Source organism: Hyaena hyaena, unplaced genomic scaffold (genome assembly GCF_003009895.1).
Source record: "Hyaena hyaena isolate Hyena2069 unplaced genomic scaffold, ASM300989v1 scaffold_289, whole genome shotgun sequence".
Classification (NCBI taxonomy): Eukaryota; Metazoa; Chordata; class Mammalia; order Carnivora; family Hyaenidae; genus Hyaena; species Hyaena hyaena.
Genome location: NW_024080920.1, coordinates 1,212,064 through 1,225,547, shown reverse-complemented (window position 1 = coordinate 1,225,547; position 13,484 = coordinate 1,212,064). Strand labels below are relative to the sequence as shown.

Here is a 13,484-nt window from a genome sequence, read left to right as displayed (position 1 = left end):
GTGGGATCACAGAGCCCCATTTGTTCCCCCGCAGTAGGAGTCACCGTGTCCTGGGAAAGTGGACGATGGTATCTCAGGCAGAGATACCCTGTGGATGTGCAGATCTATGTGGGTGGGCCTTGTGCACAGACCCCAGTCACCACCCTGCACACCTGCCCAGCAGCGTGTGCCTCAGGGCCTCTCTTCTCCACCCTTAAATAAAACAACGGCTGTTGATGCTGTAAATTCCGGTGCTGACAGAGCTTCAGTGGCTGAGAGCAGCTGTGGGAATTTCACTGAAGATGTGTGTGTTCAACATTCACCCATTCATTCTCCAAATATTTATTGAGCACCCATTATAAATAGACAATGTGCTTGGAATATGCTGTTAACAAGACAAAGAAGCTCCTTAACCCAAGGAACTTAGAGAGTCTAGGGTTAAAGGTAAATATTAATCAAATAATCCCACAAATAAATCAACATGGTTTATCATGCTATTTATCATAAAGAAAAGTTATGGCAAAATGGGAAGCGATATCGCCTGGGGGTTTGATGTGTTCTCGGACAGTAGGTGAGGTTTCTCCATGGAAGAGACATTTGACTTAAGTTCAAGGGATGTTCAGATACCTAGGAAAGGGGTGGGGTAAGGACGGAGAGAGATGGTGAGGAGCTGTCCAAATGGACAGCGTCAAAGACCCCAAGAGAGGAGAGGGCACAGAGCATCTGGAGACTGTGTGCCCAAGAGCAGACAGCAAACAGGAGAGTGGCCTGAGACGACAGAGAGAGCACACCAGGCAGGACCTTGGCCTTCATCCTATGGGTACTGACATGGTAAGATCTGTACTTTATGACCACTCAAGCTGCTCTGCAGAGGGCCAGAGGGGAAGTGGAGATCAACGAGAGAGACACGGGGGGGGGGGGGGGGGGGGGGGGGGGGGGGGAGAGAAGATGAAAGGGAGTGAGAAAGCCCATATTGTCAGGCAGTACAGTGGAGATTAAGAGGGTGGACTCTGAATCAAACCACCTAGCTTTGTATCCTGCCCTTGCCATTTATGACTTTGAGAAATTACCTGAGCTCTCTGCTTCCTCACATTCTAACATGGGGAGAGTATCTGTCTGCCTCCTAGAATGTGTAAGGATTAAATGACTAAATACACCTCAAAAACTTAGACCAGCACCTGGCGCACAGGGACTTCTCCTTGCACGTTTTGGCCCCACACCACAGGGCTATGTGGCTACTGTATAAAAACAGACAAATATTGAACTGCTGATTAAAGTGTGAGGTGGGCTGGGCAGGGCAGAGCCTCATCCACTTGTCCACCACCTCACTCCCCCACCACTATCTTGTCCTAGGCCCCGCCCGCACAGCCCTAAATTCCTGGGGCTTCAAGGACTCCCTCTCAGCCACATAAGGTCAGCTTCAGAGTGGACTGTTGGAAGCCAATCTCCTGCGCACTGTGGGAAAACCCGGGGTGAAGGCAGCCGACCCGGTTAAGAGTTCTAGCATACAGAGCTCTCTCAACCTTATTAAACATAAATTACAGCTAGAACCACACAAGGCTTTTGCTTCTCATACTTCATCAAGAAAAGTTAAAATATTCTTTTGCTTGCTGATGTGTACATAACTGCTTTTTTAAAAGAAAATAACAATATAGGGGGAAAAGGCCACAAAAAATCAGGAACAGCCTTGAGGGAAATACTAAACTCAGAAGGGTACAATGAAACAGAAATGCCTTTGAAGGAACTCCTGAGAAGTTTCCGGATGCCTTCACCACCTGCCTCACTGTGACTCTTCTCTGCCCCCACCAAACCATACTTGTGGCCTGGTTTCAAGCAGAGCTTTAGTCAACACTAGCCTTAACCTTCTAGAGATTTATCTGAGGACAAGGAAGTCCAAGCATCGATACAAGCCCCACCCAGGAATAGGCCTCTGAGATCTCAGGGCCTGTGGCTGGGCAGGGTCATTGGGAAGTGAGGTCAGGGTCTGTGAACCAACAGCCCAGCCAGCTGTGCCAGAATCAGGTTACAACGAGGGATGTTTGGACCACCCCACATGCAAAACACCTGTTCTGAGCTACTCCCAACATTCCTGACTAGATGTAACCTCCTGGTGATTCTGGGTTACATCTACAGGCTATAGAATCACAAGGGCAAAAAAGCCTCATGTATCTAAAGATGGGGTGGCCTATAAACCCAAACGAGAGGTCTCTCCAGCCCAAAGAAAGCACCCAAAGGTCAAAAGAGCCGGGAAGACTTGGGCAGGAGAGGCCCTCTCCGGACAAGGTGGGCTGTGGGACAGCACAGCCATACAGAGACAGAATGAGAAAACAGACAGGAGCTCTACTGAAGATTGCAGACAATACTTGTTCATTGAGAACAGGTAGAGGAGCAAGAAAATTGGCAACCGGTCAATTGTCCCCAGTGGCCCTGGAAAAATCAGGTCACTTCTATTCCAAAAAGGACAGAGGTGGTGGCACTGTTCTTCAGGGCAGCACACGCTCTCTCTGCCTCACCTCACTCGGCGAGAGCTAAGTTTGTGGACCGTAGCCGCTCTGTCTCCCTGCAGATGTTCTGTTCCACAGTGTCACACTCTGCTAGGAATGCCTGAAACACAAATGTTGGGCAGTGAGGGACCATCCTGGGCTAGCCAATCCCCGCCCGTGCAAGGCTCTTTGCTCAGCCATTGTGGAGAACCTGTGGGTGACTGACTCAAAACAGGCTGTGTAGGGATGGAGCTGGCCTGGCTCTAAGGTAAGTGGAGGGTGAGGGCAGAGGCGGCACAGAACCAGGGTTTCTGACAACAACCCCCAGAAGGTGGTGAGGACAGAAAGGCTTGCCACTGTGAATGTGCAATTTCAGGGAGTGGTATTCACATGAATAGTGTCTCCTGGAATTGTGTGATTTTCCTCCCCAGTTAGTTTAAATCCAAATAGTATTACAGGGATATGAAAGGAGCTCTTCTCTTATGTTCTGGGCTCATGAAATAACAACCAAAAAAAAAAAAGTCCACACCACACATCACACTTCTACCCTACCCTACTTTGAACAGATAAACACACACACAGAAGCATATTAAATCTTGTAACATTTGACCATACAACTCACCTGAACCCTTTTCACCAAACCCTTCCTTTTCAGTCTACTGTCTTTGAAATTTTCTGGCAGAATCTGTGGAAGAATACATTGATACATAAATGATCTCAGTAAAAATGGCATAATAACATGATAGAATACCCACAGTACACCAAATGCATCTTAAGTCACCAGCATGAATGAGACATGAATTTTCAGGAATGATTCCCTTGGTCTGTATCTTACATGGCCCTTTCCATGGCTCTCACCTCTATAAAAGCTCCCTTTGTCTCAGTGTCTGGGCCATAGACACTGATCTGTTATACAGACTTTGTCCTTTCTCTATTTCCTATGTATATCCTGGCCACACCATGAGCTCACTATGCTTCTTCTTTACAAACCCCTAACTCCCCTAGAATCCCAAGCAGAGAAATTCACCCTCAAAACTGAGGCATCAGGAGCACCTGGGGGGCTTAGTCTGTTAAGCATCTGACTTCAGCTCAGGTCATGATCTTGCAGTTCATGAGTTCACATTGGGCTTTGTGCTGACAGCCCAGAGCCTGGAGCCTGCTTCGGATTCTGTGTCTTCCTCTCTCTCTGCCCCAACCCCTCTCACTCTCTGTCTCTGTCTCTCAAAAAAAAAAAAAAAAAAAAAAAAAAGAGGCATCAGGCTAGAAATACCATTACCATTACTTTGCAGAAGGGAACATGGACTTGATGAGGCCCAACAGTCTCATAAGAGTGGACACTAACTGAATTCTGACCAGCTAATGACGCCAGTCACAGGAGTATCAGGAAAGCGGAGCCCTGTGTTTCTCTGACTATAAAATCAGAGTCCATTTGGGTCCCAACTTTGCAAGGACTGGATGCTATTAGTGTACATAAATAAAATTGACAGAAGCCTTAGGTTAGTGTGATGTGAGTGCCTAAAAACCAGGAACTGTCTTATCTTTTTGTGTATCCATCAACGACTGGCAGTGCTGGCACACAGTGGGTGCTCAATATCCTCACACAATAAGAGTTTATTACTGAAAGACTGAAACTGACTGAAACGTATTCAAAGGAAACTAGTTCTTCTCAGCTGAATACTTACCAGTGTGTCAATCTCTTCCAATATCTTCATAAATTGCTCAATTGTGGCTTTTACTCTCCTATCGAGTTTGCAGAGAGCTTCAGCTTGCAAATCCTTCGCCAGAAAACCCTGTGCAGGAATAATGCATTATTGTCCTTGAGGCTGACAGAAAACTCCATGCCAAGGCAATGATAAAGCAGCCACACCTTGAGCCTACAGCCCCCCAGTACGCTGGGCCACACCTTAGACTCGCAACTTCATCTCTTGGATAAAAACAAAAAAGCTGGCCCAGGGTCACTCCATGCACTGTAACAGGCTGCAGTCCACTCTATCTCACATGACTGCAAATGCCTCCTGAGTGAAGCCTCCAGTCACCAGTGTATACCCACACATAGGAGGCAGACATTAGGAACACAAGGTTTAAAGTCTAATGGGCCCAGGCTTGAATTCTGACTACCCTTTACTTGCTCATGATCTTGAGCAAGTTACTTAACCTATCTGAGCCTTAATGTCCTCATTTTTAATATAGGGATTATGATACCTCACCCCTGGGGGTTACTATGAGGATAAAGAGGAATATATGTAAACTCTTAAAATAATTTCTGACACAGACCTGTGTAAACAAATGGCAGCATTTACATTATTCTTGCTAAACTGTCTTGCTGTTTATTCACATTGCTTGGCCCAGTGACCAGTTAGCTGGTGACAACAGGTGGACAGCAGGGATCTTGAAGGATGTTTATCAAAGATGCAGATTTGACCACATGTAGTAAAGGCTCTAAACATTAACCAGCAATTTCAAGTGAGAGAATTTATGCTACCAAAAAAAGTTAGAAGTGGTCAAAAAAGATTTATGTCCAAGGATGTTCAGAGAAGCATTAATGCATAATGATAAAGTAGCATTAGGTTGATGAACAATAAAGAATTGGTTGAGTAAACCATAATACATATGCAAGTTTCCAAATACATGACCTTTTTTTTTTAAGATTTTATTTTTGTTTTAAGTGTCTCTACACCCAAGATGGGGCTCAAACCCACAACCCAGAGAGTCACATGCTCTACCGACTGAGCCCGCCAGGCACCCCAGTATGTATGATCATTTTTAATGACATATGAAAACGTTGTTTTTTTAAATCTAATAGAACAACAATTTGCAAAGTGTACACAACACTATATCAATTTTTTTAAGATGCAAAAATATATCCCAGTCTTTAGTATTGGTTGTCTTTTTTTTTTAAGTTTATTTATTTGGGGAGAGAAAGAGAGAGAGATGCAGAGAGAATCCCAAGCAGGAATCATGCTGTCAGCACATAGCCCACTGCAGGGCTCCATCTCACAAACTGCGAGATCATGACCTGAGCTGAGCTCAAGAGTCAGACACTTAACCAACTGAGCCCCCCAGGTATCCCAGGATTGGTTATCTTTTGAGTCAGGGCCTTACAGGTATTAGTGCCCATATGTTTACCTAAAAGTTATATACAATTGGCATGTATTGCTTTTGCAATTAAAACAGAAACATACATCTATTAATGTTATAAACTGAGGGGGGAGGGATGTGATTTGGGGCTGTTCACAATCCTTACTTGGTTTCTGTACCTCTTCTCTAATAGAAGAAATTGAACAGGATGACCATCCCCTAAGATCAAGCGCAACATGGACCTTTTATGCCTAACAAAATGTTCTTTGCCTTTCCAAACACATTATAACAGACTGGACTGAGAGAAGCTACCTGCTCCATTTCAGATAATACATGGCAGGTGTCCCCCCAAGGAGCACAAATGGATGCTGGCCAGGGTGTAAAAATAACAATGAGAGTAATACTAATAAAGCACTTAGTATGTGTCAGATTCAAAGTACATCATTTTATTTCATAATTTTTTGTTTTAAAGTAAGCTCTACGCCCAATGTGGGGCTTGAACTCACAATCCCAAGATCGAGACGAGAGTGGCATGCTCTACCAACTGAGCCCCTCATACTGCATTGTTAAATCCTCACACCAGCCTTAAGAGGAGGTACCATCATTATTATCTTTTTACAGGTGAGGAACTTGAGATAGGGCACACTTGCCCAAAGTAATAGAAAGGGTCAAGCCAGGATCTGAACCCAGGGAATCTGACTAGAGAAGCTGCCCTGGTAACCACACATTTGAATTTCTGCCAAGACAGTGACCTGCTGGATTCCAGTAAGCTCTTTATTCAGTTCTTCCAGTTGGTCAGCTATCTTCTCCACAGACTTCTCCAAATCTTTCAACTTCTTGAGTTCAACCTCTTCCTCTGGGCTGTTCTAAAATGTTTAAAAATAAAATAAAGTCAATAATCACCAAGAACCGTAGCTTTTGTCTGGAAAAGAAAAAAATCTGACCAGAACTGGGCTATACACTCTGCTCGGAAAAAAAAAGCCTTAACTCTACTGCTTCTTGGAAAGCAAGCTGGAGGATTACACATTAGGCTTTTCTCCTCACAAACACTCTAGAGAGTAGATACTATGTAAACATTTGGCCAGGGGCCCTGACAGCTTGGGTTGGGAGGAAGGAGCCGACCCAAGTGCCAGATTCAACCTAAACCTGGGGCTGATCCATAGCCAACTCCAGACTTACCTCAAGAGGGAACAAATTACAGTGACCACCTGTAAGGAGTCCAGAACGGTGAGACAGGTGGAATTCTACCATTCCTTTAAATGAATTCCTAAGTGTCACCCACCAACTGAGCTCTCCCATTTAATATGATGATGATGATGACAACGATGAATACTTTTGTTAAGCGTTTCCTCAACATTAATGCCAGGCACTAAACACTTTACCTGTATTATTATTTTAAACCTTACCACAACCCAGTGACGAAAGTCGCATTTTTGATGATGAAACTGGTTAATATAAAGTAACCTAAGATCACACAACCCCAAAGAGGTGGAACTGGACTTGAATCAGGCTTGGCTCCACATACCCCAGGAATTAGGGGTTCTATAGCTTCTTCAAACTCAACCCTTATGTTTTGCCCATTGCTCAGAACTATTCCCCGTGACCCTTGAGCAAGAAACCTAGAATATTTCTCCTTCTCTCATCTAAACAGTTAGTAGTCAAGGCCAGTGGCTTCCTGCTTTTACACTATCTCAAATTGATCACATTCTTCTTTGTGGCCAAATCCTAAGTGCCAATCTCTTGGCTGTTCTGCAGCTGAACTGGATTCTTTTTCCACCTCCACTTTGCTGTCTCTGCTCTTTCTCCACTCTGAATCAGCTTCCTCACTCAAAATAAGAAAACTTCCTATGACCAACAATTCCACTGTGTCACAATGCAAGGCTGGCCATAAACCTCACTCGTTACCCCAAGGGCTACTGTCCTCACCAACTGGCTCTTTTCCTCCCTCAGTTCTTTAGTCTGAACCTTTCTTTCTGGCCAAAAAGGGTTTTCTCCTATAGGAGGTTTTAGTGAAAGAGGTGAGATTTGCAGAGTACTTATTTTAAAAATCTATAGGCTGAAAACATGGAAAGAGTCTAAGTGTCCATCAACTGACGAATGGATCAAGAAGATGTGGTTTATCTATACAATGGAATACTACATGGCAATGAGAAAGAATGAAATCTGGCCATGTGTAGCAACATGGATAGAACTTGAAGGTGTTATGCTGAGCGAAATACGTCAGGCAGAGGACAGCTACCATATGTTTGCACGTATAGGAGGATTAGGAGGAACTTAACGGAGGGTCGTGGGGGAGAAGAAGTGGGGAAATAGTGGGGGAGAGGGAGGGAGGCAAACCATGAGAGACTCTCGAATGCTGAGAATAAATTGAGGACTGATGGGTGTGGGGGGAGGGGTGGTGATGGGCATGGAGGAGGGCACTTATGGGGATGAGCACTGGAGGTTGTATGGAAACCAACTTGACAATAAACTATTTAAAAAAAAAAAAATCTATAGGCTGGGGGTGCCTGGGTGGCTCAGTTGGTTAAGTATCCAACTTTGGCTCAGGTCATGATCTCACAGTTTGTGGGTTCAAGCCCCACATCAGGCTCTGTGCTGACAGCTCAAAGCCTGGAGCCTGCTTTGGATTCCTCTCTTTCTGCCCCTCCCCCACTTATGCTCTGTCTCTCTCTGTCTCAAAAATAAATAAAAAACGTTAAAAAAAAGTTTTTAAAAAGAAATTTAAAAAATCTATAGGCTTATTTTAACAAAAAGTTCTCTTGCAAATCCCTCCAAGTGAGTAAGGCCTGATTCAGGCCCCATTTTAACTGGATTGAGATTCCACCATCAACATAAGAGCTTTTACTAAAGCAGCATAACTGTTCCTAATTCCCAGAACAAAAGCCATAACCAACAGGAGTGGGAGAGCATGAGAATAACAAAACTAGTAACCCTATCAAATGAATGGAGCTACACGTATTTAGAGAGACCTATTTCACTAATGCAGAATCTGGGTCCCCAGGTTGGCCTTTTAAATAGAAATGTGTATAAAAGACCTTAGTCATTTGATTCTCAGGTATTCTAGTGGAAAAAGCAATTTACCTTCTTCCCAATTAACATGACACGGCAACCATTTTGTATTCCAAGTGCTGACAATGGCTTCTCCATTTCCTTTAGAGATTTTCCTGAAAAGAGAAGTTATGCCAAGTTGTAATAATTGTACAACACTGAAAAGAGATTTCAGCAAGGGTACAGGAAACAGACAAGTGTGTTCACTAATGAGAAGAGGATAAATTGGTAATAGTCTTTTCAGACAGTTTCTTGAACCAGTAATTTCACTTCAAATTTTCTCCTAAACAATAACTGGACATATGCCTACACAGTAAGTGTTACAAGGTAATCTTCAGTGCAACCATAATCGTAATAGTGAGAAACTGGAAAGACAAACATTTAGGAATAGGGGACTGATTAGCTATACATCGGTACAGTAGAAGACTTTGTAGGCATTAAAGCTAATTTTTTCAGGAAACTTCAATGCTACAATAAATGCTGTGGCTCAGCATTATAAGAAAAATGTTATAAAAATTGTATAGTCCAATAAACTATTTGTAAAAATAATAATAAAACATATTATATTAGAAAATAAAATAAATAAATAAAATAAATAAAATAAAAAAATAAAAAATGTCTCAGCCAGTACCTTAGTCTGAAAAATGAAAAAAAAAAATTGTATAGTCAATATAATCTCAGTTTTGTCAACTAAAAACACACAAACAAGAACCCACACTTCAGGATGCCTGAACAAAAAAAAAAAAGTTGGATAGAAATATACTGAAACAAGGGGCACGTGGATGGCTCAGTTGGTTCAGTGCCCAACTTTTGATCTCAGCTCAGCTCTTGATCTCAGGGTCATGAGTTCAAGCCATGTGTTGGACTCCGTGCTGGGTGTGAAACTTACTTTTAAAATATACATATATAAAAGGGGCACCTAGGAGGCTCAGTCAGTTAAGCATCCAACTTGGGCTCAGGTCATGATCTCATGGCTTGTGAGTTCAAGCCCTGAGGCAGGCTCTGTGCTGACAGCTTGGAGCCTGGAGCCTGCTTCTGATTCTGTCTCCTTCTCTCTCTGCCCCTCCCCTATGTGTACTCTGTGTCTTTTTCTCTCTCTCGAAAATAAATAAAACAAATAAAAATTTTATTTTGGGGCACCTGGGTGGCTCAGTCAGTTGGGCATCTGACTTCATTTCAGGTCATAATCTCACAGTCCATGAGTTTCAGCCCCACATCGGGCTCTGAGCCTGGAGCCTGCTTCAGATACTGTGTGTCCTTCTCTCTCTGCCCCTCCCCCACTCACACACACACTCTCTCTCTCTCTCTCTCTCTCTCTCAAAAAAAAGGTAAACATTAAAAAAACTTTTTAATTAAAAAAAGTTATTTTTAAAAAATGGGGCGCCTGGGTGGCTTAGTTGGTTGGGCGTCCGACTTTCACTTAGGTCATGATCTCGCGGTTCGTGGGTTCGAGCCCCGTGTCGGGCTCTGTGCTGACTGCCAGCTCAGAGCCTGGAGCCTCTTTCAGTCTGTGACTCCCTCTCTCTCTGGCCCTCCCTTGCTCACGCTGTCTCTCTCTCTGTCTCTCTCCTAGAAATAAATAAAACATTTATAAAAAAAAATAAAATAAAAGTAAAAAATAAAAATATATATAAGATACATTCTAAGATGAGTTTTATTCAGAAGAACATAGAACATTTTCTTCTTTGTGCTTTCCTCTATTTTGAAACATGGATTTCTTTTTTTTCTTTTGAGAGAGAGAGCAGGAGAGAAGGGCAGAGGGAGAGAGAGACGGAACCTTAAGCAGGCTCCATGCTTAGTGTGGAGCCCGACACAGGACTCAATCCCAACCCAGGATATGACCTGAGCCAAAATCAAGAGGAAACGCAACCAACTGAGTCACGTAGGCACCCCTGAAACGTGGATTTCTATTGCCTTTTATAATTCCATGATAAAATGTTTAAAAAAAAAAAAAAGACAAGGAGTTGTGCTATGAAGTATAAATAAAAATGCTTCCCATTACTAAATTCTTTAAGACTGGCACCAAATGGGATATATCTAGCCCTATCAGATACCACAAATATGGGATTCCTCAGGAATGGGAAGAGAGAACGGGGATAGGATGGGGAGGTGGGTCCTGGCAGAAATCAGTATCATCTACTGGGTCTGCCATATCCAGACCCCTCGTAATTTTGTTCAACATCTTCTCTATGTCAGCACGATGCTGAGTGTTGGACACAGCAGTGTGTTCCCTCAATGTTAGCTATTCTAACAGGGAAATCAGATATTCAGCAACCATGAAAACAATTATTTAATAGTAACTTTGATAAAAGTTATACGCAGAAGTGATCAGAATTGCCACATGTGCACATGATGGGAAGAGGATCTAGTTTAGCCAGGGAACACTGCCCGTGTGCTTTCACCAAAAATGGTAAGATTTCTGCCATTCTCATGAGACTTCAACTCTAACACCTGTCCAAACGTTTCAAAGTGTCCAGTACATAGTAGGGCTTCAGTAAAATACATGTCGAAGGAATGGATGACTCAACAAGCAAATAAGAATTATCCCAGTTTGAAAACTATGAGTTACCTTTAGGTAAGGTTAAGCAGTTTTAAGTAGGCCCGTTAGCCATAAGGAATCAAAGCTGGAAGAGAAATGCCTACCCTTAAATATAAGTTTCTGGAAAGGCAGTGGGACCCCTGTGGCTTCCTCAACAACCTGGGCCAGGTCTTGAACAATTGGCTCACTCCAGCCCTGTTGCGGGGTAACATGAAGATCAAGCTTCTCATTGCCTGGGGACAGAGAAGAGTGTTTGATGAAGAAAACTCTTTCACATAAACCAAAAAAGAGCGACACTGTATTATATTTATTTACTCAGTCTTCAAGGCCCAGTTCATTTGCCACCTTCCGCAAAGAGCCTATCTGTCCCCCCATCTGCTCAGCTTTGTCTGGTAACCTTCTCAAGGATTTTTGTGTCCTCTTTGATAATAACTAGCAATCTAGTGATACCAGCTAGCATTTTAAGCACTTAATATGCATAAAGGACTGACTAGGCTCATTTCATACATTATCTTATTTAATCCTCAGAACAACCCCATTTAGGAGGTACTACCTATTAATTCCCATTTTACAGATAAGCAAACTAAGTTCAGGACCTAAATTAAAAGACCTGCCTATTGAGACCCAACTGTGAAGTCAGAGCTTGACTTCACATTTATCTGATTTCCAAGGCCATGCTTTTCATCACAAGCCATCTGCTTCCTGTGGCCTGACTACCCTGTACTCTGTACTGTACTGTTCCTGTCTCTTTTGCTGTAATGGGTGAGGGATTATTATTCCTCCAGGTCTCTTCCACTGGGCACACCTGGGCACAAACATGGCTGGTGCTCAGCAAATAAACAATGAGTGAGTAAACTCAAACAGCAGAAAACTTCTTTTTGAACCACAAGTGCCAGTTCTTTTCCAGGTATGTGGGCAGTAAGGAGATAGCCCATGTCCAGGGCATATGCCAAGCCTTGAGCCTGCACAACAGCCACATGAAGTCAGCAGGACAGGTGTTACCAATTCTACTTCACAGGGAAGAAACCAGATGCCTGGTCACTCAAAACTGAAGGATCTAGAATACTGGTCTCCAGATTCTGAGGCCCTGGGGTCATCCCAAGGTCACTCAAAACTGAAGGATCTAGAATACTGGTCTCCAGATTCTGAGGCCCTGGGGTCTCCCTAGTCCTGAGGCAACTTCATAGATTCAGCTCTTGGGTGGACTTAGTTTGTTTAGAGCCGTGTCACCTCCAACAGTAGACAGACTCAAAGGGTTCCCAGAGTGTATGCTTGTATGCCCACTCAAACAAGGGACATAAGTTTAAACTCAGCACATACACAGGTGTCCAGACACACAGCAGTTATATATGACATGGCCAGACACAATCCTGCTACAAAGACTCACAAGAACTGCCCAGGCACACACTGGCACATATAACCAGGAGGACGATGTGTGTGAAGCACATACACGGACGATAAAACAAAAGGCAAATGTCTGAGACAAAATACACTGGCCCCTGGAAAGGTGTGCAGATACAAGACCCGCGCAAAAAGCCGGCCCCAAACACAAGACCTCACACTTCCAGACGTAGGACCAACACAAGAACACACGCCTTTGGAGGACACGTCGCCAGACCCCCACCGGACTTTCGTAGCCCTGCACGGAGCCCACCCGGCACGGAGCCCACCCAGCTGTCTGCGCTCACTGTGGGTGACGGTCACGCTGAGGCCTCCTGCCGCCATTTCCTCGCTCCCGGCCACCTCTTCGCTTTGGGCCACGTCTTCACTCTTGGCCACCTCCTCGCTCCGGGCCACCTCTTCGCTCCAGGCCACCTCTTCACTTCGGGCCACCTCTTCGTTCCGGGCCGAGCGAGGCCACACTTTCTTCACCCGCGGCCTGCGAGCGCCGCCGGCGGCGCCCCTGGTGGATCCGGCATGTCCGCTGGCCACACTCCGGACGGCCGATCGCTGAGAGGGAGGCGGACCGCGCTCGGCCGGGGGCACCGACTGGCGCGACTCCCGGCCAGGCCGAGGGGCTCGCCGCCGGGGACCCAGGCCCCGGTCGCCTCGCGATCTCCGCGCGCCACCGCGCTCCGCCAGACCCGCGCTAGTTGACCACCCAGCGGTGGGAGCTGAGTCGCGCCTAGAACCCCAGCCTGGCGGCTTCCCTGCCCCGCCCCGGCCCGGCCGGCCCCACCCTCCCGGGCCCCGCCGGCCTACCGGCCCCGCCCCTCGGAGCAGGCCCGGCTGAATTCTACCAGAGCAGCCGAGGCCCCACCCCCTCAGCCGAGGCCCCGCCCCACGCCCTTCAAGGAGGCCACGCCCCTGCTGACTCTCTGCCCCCTCCAACCTTCCCGAGCTCTCCTTCCCCGGAA

General features: G+C 45.2%; 1 protein-coding gene across 1 annotated transcript; it reads right to left on the bottom strand.

The window, feature by feature from the left end:
- Positions 1-305: 305 nt before the first annotated feature.
- On the bottom strand, positions 306-12,949 carry BAG1 (BAG cochaperone 1). Its single transcript, XM_039247082.1, has 8 exons — positions 12,816-12,949; positions 11,232-11,360; positions 8,622-8,704; positions 6,293-6,406; positions 4,145-4,252; positions 3,085-3,147; positions 2,493-2,583; positions 306-606 (listed from the first exon to the last, which is right to left on the bottom strand). The coding sequence occupies exons 1-7, from the start codon at positions 12,850-12,852 to the stop codon at positions 2,494-2,496; spliced, it is 624 nt and encodes a 207-aa protein (XP_039103013.1). The 5' UTR covers positions 12,853-12,949; the 3' UTR covers positions 306-606; position 2,493.
- Positions 12,950-13,484: the final 535 nt, after the last annotated feature.

What these genes read in the sequence shown, in the direction of transcription:
- BAG1 (XM_039247082.1), bottom strand. Translation starts at nt 12,852, where the DNA reads ATGGCGGCAGGAGGCCTCAGCGTGACCGTCACCCACA. An exon ending in CCAGAAACTTATATTTAAGG is followed by an intron (nt 8,705 to 11,231) that starts GTAGGCATTTCT and finishes TTCTCTTTTCAG; the next exon opens with GAAAATCTCTAAAGGAAATG. An exon ending in TCATGTTAATTGGGAAGAAG is followed by an intron (nt 6,407 to 8,621) that starts GTAAATTGCTTT and finishes TAAACATTTTAG; the next exon opens with AACAGCCCAGAGGAAGAGGT.